Below are 6,103 nucleotides of genomic sequence, written 5' to 3'. Positions count from 1 at the left end.
ACCGCCAAACCCACTTTTGCGGACTCTTTTTCGAAAGCCGAAAATGCAGCAGTGACATCACGCTTGCTGCGGCCAATGATGTCAATATCATTGGCATACGCAAGGAGCTGGACACTTTTATAAAAAATAGTCCCAGATCAATGTACACCGGCTTTCCGCAGAACCCCTTCCATCACGAAATTGAAGAGATCGCACGCCAGGGGGTCGCCTTGTCTGAAACCTCGAACGGTATTAAAAGGTTCGGAGAGGTTCGTTCCTACCTTGACAGAGCTGATGGTGCTGCTCAAGGTCATTCTGCAAAGACGTATTAGCTTTGCAGGAATACCGAACTCAGACATGGTGGCATATAGGCGTTCCCTCGTCGGGCTATCGAATGCAGCTTTATAATCGAAAAAGAGATGGTGTGTGTCGATGTTATTCTCGTAGGTTTTTTCCAGGATTTGGCGTAAGGTGACGATCTGGTCTATGGTGGGCTTACCAGGTCTGAAGCCGCACTGATAAGGTCCAATCAGTGTGCTGGTATACGGCTTCAGTCCTTGTATGAGATGGTAATCAGGATGATTCCCCGGTAGTTGGCGCATATCGTCGGGTCACCTTTCTTTAGTACAGGACAAAGGACGCTGAGATTCCAATCGTTGGGCATGCTTTCTTCTAGCATATTTTGTATAGGAGCTGATGCATGCACCTTATCAGCTCTTCGCCGCCGGCCTTAAACAACTCTGCAGGCAGTCCATCAGCACCGGCTGCTTTGTTGTTTTTGAGCCGCTTTATAGCAACTCGAACCTCGTCATGGCTAGGCAGTGGTATATCCACATTGTCGTCGATTGGTGGTATCGCATGAAATGCATTTAAAATTGCTATCTCCAATGAATCTAAAACTTTTGCTTAAGCAAAGAAATCCACGAGCAATTGAGCAAAAGCAAACGAGGTGTTCGAGGTGTAGGAGTCGTTGTCTCCTGCTTGTGTGCTTAACGCAGTTTTCTACGCTCTCGAGACGTCCCAGCAGCACAAAAGACGAATGCCAAAATGCGACAAGCCACTCTTCGGCAAGCGGTGTTCGGTGCTGGTCGGCCTGGTGTCTCTTTGATTTTTATACCTTGAAGAACCTTAAAATTTTGATATAACTTAACCTTCGGAATTAAATTAGTTTATTTTGATATCTAGTGAAATTTGTTAAATAAAATTAATCTTGAAGTTACTTCGGTTGCATCTATTTTTTCTTGTCGAATAAAAGTCCCCAGAGCGGTAGACGCTCATCACTGACAATTTAGCATTTGTCACAACATTTTTGGTGGCCCATGAGGGGAACCATTTGATCATAACTTCGTGATTACATTTGAAATTAATTTTCAACAGTTATCTGCCCATAAATTGGCAAAAAGTGGTTCTTTGTGTGTTCATAAAAATCTAAAAGTTCAGTGCCAGCACGCACACAAAAAGAGTCAGCCATATACCAAACCTAATTGGTACATAGACGCCGTTTTTAAGTTACCGGCGTCTCTTTCTATACTTTGTGCTTTCGTATGATCGGCCGAGTGCAACGGCCACATACCCGTACATATATACGTCACGTCGCTGGACCGCTAGAAGCGCAGCTGCAGTGATTCGCTAAATATCGGCGTCTCTCTTTCAACATTTGCCTCGTTGGATGATCGGCCGAGTGCAACGACCACATACACCCACGTCACTTCGCTGGACCGCTGGAAGCGCAGCTGCAGTGACAAGCAAATCACCGCCTTGCTTTCGCCTTTGTCGCTCTACTCTGCCTGGCGGACGACAACAACAACAAACGTTAAACGCTAACGACTGCGAAACACAGGGTGTTCTTGCACAGAAAGGGTGAGTGTTTTGTTATTTGCTGCTTGTATGTTGGTCATAGATTGAGTGCAATTATTTTTGAGTCAAATGGAGAAAAACGAAAGTGAACTAGAAGTCTCATTGGAGAGAGCGGGTTATGAAGATCTCTGTGCTCTTCAATTTGATATTCTTACACGATTAACACAGCTGCATACGAATTTTAAAAAAGATAGTGCAGCTCGAAAAACCAAAGCTTATTTTCAACTCCGTCGCGATAAATTATAAGAACTTTCTAGACAATTTAATAAAAATCACAATCATAAATTGATTGTTATTTCCAAATGTCCGCGTACGCATGCGTATTTTAAAAATGCAATTGAAGATAAGTTTGAGCAAAGTTATACCACAGTTTTTTGTGCTGTTTTGGATGCCTACGATGCCCTGCTGACAACAACAAATACTGATACAGCAGTTGGAGCTCCGAGCCATAATTCTACGGTGGTTTCTACAGCAGTGTCCTCAGTTCAGCTCCCTAAGTTACCGGTCCCCACTTTTTCTGGCAAACATACAGATTGGCCAGCCTTTTTGATGTATTTTCACAGCTTATAAACGAGAATACGGCACTTTCTAGCATTCAAAAATTCCATTTTCTAAAGCAAGCTTTGCCAGGTGATTGCGATCAGGATGTCCAGCAAATGGATTTGACGGAAGCAAACTATGCAGTGGCCTGGAATCTCATCGTTAGGAGGTATAATAACCCAAGGTTATTATTCATGCACCATATGAATGCCCTATACGACTTGCCTGTTATCGTCAAGGAATGTTCAACGGAATTCAAGCACCAATTCAACGTCACCAATGTGTGCATAAACGAATTCAAGCGTCTCAAAATCGCAATCTCAACTTGTGACCATTGGATAGTGATTCATCTCGCGACGAAACTCCCATCAACTACTCTCCAAGCCTGGGAGCATCACCTGGGTAGCTCAGAGGAAATTCCAACCTTTTCGATGTTCGAAAATTTTCTAAACAATCGCCTTGTTAGTATCGAAATGATAGAAAGTCGCAAAGGGAACCCATCAGCAAAACCCACATCGGTCCAAAATGCATCGCATAAACCGTCATACAAGCTTCCGAACAACTCTAACAACAATAACATACATAAACGCGGCAGCTACCATACCACGAGCGGTACCAATTCAGCAATGCGTGGCACTCATTGTAGTCGCAACCACATTTTACGGCGTTGTCCAGAGTTCCTTTCTAAAGATTGTTTTGCTCGAAAACTGATAGCGGAAAACACCAAGGTTTGTCTGAATTGTTTAAGCCCTTCGCATAATTGGTCTCAGTGCAGTAGTATAAAGAATTGTTCTCAGTGTGGTCAACGGCATCACACTCTTTTACATTTTCCTAGTCAGCCTAATAATACTAGATCTAATGTTCCACAGTGTCAGTCAACGAGGGATTCATCCTTATCGGCAAGCTCAATTCAAGCCAACACAACTCAGCTTGTGAGTGCAATGGCTTGTGAGTGCAGTGGCTTCTTATAAGTCACCCACAGTGATTCTAGCGACGGCATTGGTTCGACTACACAACAACATCACAGGTCAGTCTATGATAGTACGCGCTTTAATTGATCATGGCTCCGAGGGAACTCTTGTTACGGGAAATGTCGTCCAAGCCCTTGGACTAAAGCGATTCACTGTTTCTGCTGAAATCACGGGAGTTGGCGAAAACTCAACAAATAAGTGCAAGCATCGCACGAGGTTTACATTAAGCTCATGTATACACCCTCAGTTCCAAATGTCAGTGGATACGGCGTTTGTGCTTCGCTCTTTAACATCACCTCTGCCAAGGATGAATATCCACCTGCAAAACTGGTCGCATATCCAAGGACTCGAATTGGCAGATCCTACCTTTACGCGATCCGGTCGAATCGACTTGCTGATTGGCGTGGATGTCATACCTCAGCTCATGCTGTCTGAAGTTCGGAAGGGAGCTCAGGATCAACCAATAGCTCAGCGCACGCAACTGGGTTGGATTGTATTTGGTAAGACAAACCAAACACTTTCGCATGCCATATCCATTCGATGCCATCAGACAAATTTGGAGTCTTTGGTCAATAAGTTTTTTGAACTAGAGAAAATTCCCGAAACTCGACAGTTGACAGCAGAAGAACAATGGTGCGGGGATCATTTCAAACGCACGCATACACGTCAACCCAATGGGAAATATAAGGTTCGGCTCCCATTCAAGACGCAGTTCGATTCCTCGCAAGTTCTTGGGAAATCTCGGCAAATAGCCCTTAATCGCCTCCATATGTTGGAGCGCAAGCTCCAACCAGCGTTACATCAGCAATATTCAGCCGTCATCCAAGAGTATTTTGATCTCAACCAAATCATCGAAGCTGCAAGCACTGAGGAGCAACATCGGACTCACACGCCATTGGGGCAGGTCGGGTTTGCGGCATGCACTCTGCCTCATCACGCTGTGCTAAAGGAGGAGAGTACCACCACCAAATTACGCGTGGTCTATGATCCGTCTTGCAAAACTTCCAATGGCCGTTCTCTCAACGATGTCCTTTGTATAGGTCTCGCGTTGCAGAATGATCTTGGTGGAGTCATACTAAACTGGCGCATGGTCATGACACCGTTGATGGAGCTATCAAAATTCGAGAGGATCTAATTGCTGCACTTCAATCAGCTGGCATGTGTCTCAGGAAATGCGCATCTAATCATCCGGACTTTCTGGTTAACATTGCCCAAGAACATATGTCGAATTCAACCATTTTAGAAGTCGACAATCATGATTCAATAAAAACACTTGGTTTGTATTGGCATCCTAAAAGAGATATTTATGGCTTTCATATAAAATTCAAAATTAGTCAAGAATTTACTAAACGAGCATTACTCTCCACAGTGGCCCGGTTGTACGATCCATTAGGATTTATTGCCAGTCATCACAACTGCCAAAGCAATTTTGAAGGACGTCTGGAGTGTTCGTATTGAACGTACTGCTGGAGTTTCCTCGCCGTTAGAGTGGGACGAAACACTTCCTCGAGATTTACGAGAACGCTGGAACGATTATATCAAAGTGCCAAAGACTGATACCGACCCCCACACCCCACCCTCACAGCTATGTCGACGGCTAAGGAAATGCTCTTCCTTTCGAAGATCGTGATAATAATAGTTGTAGCTATTGATTTACGCTTCTAAATTAAATTGATTTTGGTGTGGGGGTCGGTATCAGTCTTTGGCACTTGCGACCTTTAATTTGTTACTTGCAAAACGAGCGCGGTAGCCTACAAATCTATCATAAAGGCTGCGTTTCCTGATTATTCAAATACTTTTCACTTTATCAAATGGTCTTACCAGCACGATAACGCTCCCATCATACAGCTAGGGTGGTAAAAGAGTGGATTAAGGCTCAAAATGTGGACTTACTTGAATGGCCCCATATTCACCTGACCTTAATATAATCGAAAACGTATGGGGGTTGCTATCGCGCAAGATATATGAAGGAGGCAGGTAATTTTATTGCAAAACAACTTTAGTTAAGGCAATTAAAACAGCCTGGACAACAATTTCACTGCAAATACTGCACAATTTGTATAGCTCGCTTCCCGATCGTGTATTTGATGTTATATCGGACAACGGAGGGTTCACTTTTTATTAAAATTAGTAAAATGTACTTTAAAAATGTTCATAAGTATCAGCTAAGTTCAAAAAATATGAAAACTATCCTTAGTTACTTAAATAATTTTAATTGTTTTAGGTTGAACCTTTACAGATGACCCAAAAAAAAAAACATGAATTTTGTTAACCTTTCAGAAGAAAAATTAAATAAGGAATAAATAATATGTTTCTGAAAAACCTTCTTCAGTATATTATTATAAAATGATTCAAGAGTTGAAGAAAAAAAAATTATGGAAATCGGTACACTGGTTTAGGAATTATAGACAAATCACTTCCTCTGAGATCATGAACCTATTCAGTTGAGCGGCAGTGTATGTCCTTTTGTAGATCAGCAGAATATCTTGCGGGTGCGAGGGAGATTAAAGAATGCTATCCACATCTCTGCTAACCAACGAACTCCGATCATTCTACCCAAGTCACATCACTTCACTGAGTTTGTGATCCGAAATGCTCATTATAATACACTACATGGAGGAATGGATCTCACACTAGCGACTATTCAACAGATATTTTGGATTATAAACGGAAAACAAGCAGTGACACGAGTCCTACGTAAATGCGTTCCCTGTTTCAAACATCGTCCAAAACCAGCATCGCAGTTAATGGCAGAT

The 6,103-nt window shown here is 42.7% G+C and overlaps 1 protein-coding gene across 1 annotated transcript; it reads left to right on the top strand.

The window, feature by feature from the left end:
- Nucleotides 1-3,600: 3,600 nt before the first annotated feature.
- LOC122320590 lies at nucleotides 3,601-4,482 on the top strand. Its single transcript, XM_043208783.1, has one exon. The coding sequence runs from the start codon at nucleotides 3,601-3,603 to the stop codon at nucleotides 4,480-4,482; it is 882 nt and encodes a 293-aa protein (XP_043064718.1).
- Nucleotides 4,483-6,103: the final 1,621 nt, after the last annotated feature.

The sequence above is a fragment of the Drosophila ficusphila genome, unplaced genomic scaffold (genome assembly GCF_018152265.1).
Source record: "Drosophila ficusphila isolate 14025-0441.05 unplaced genomic scaffold, ASM1815226v1 contig_636, whole genome shotgun sequence".
NCBI classification, from domain to species: Eukaryota; Metazoa; Arthropoda; class Insecta; order Diptera; family Drosophilidae; genus Drosophila; species Drosophila ficusphila.
This window is presented reverse-complemented; position numbering and strand designations above follow the sequence as displayed.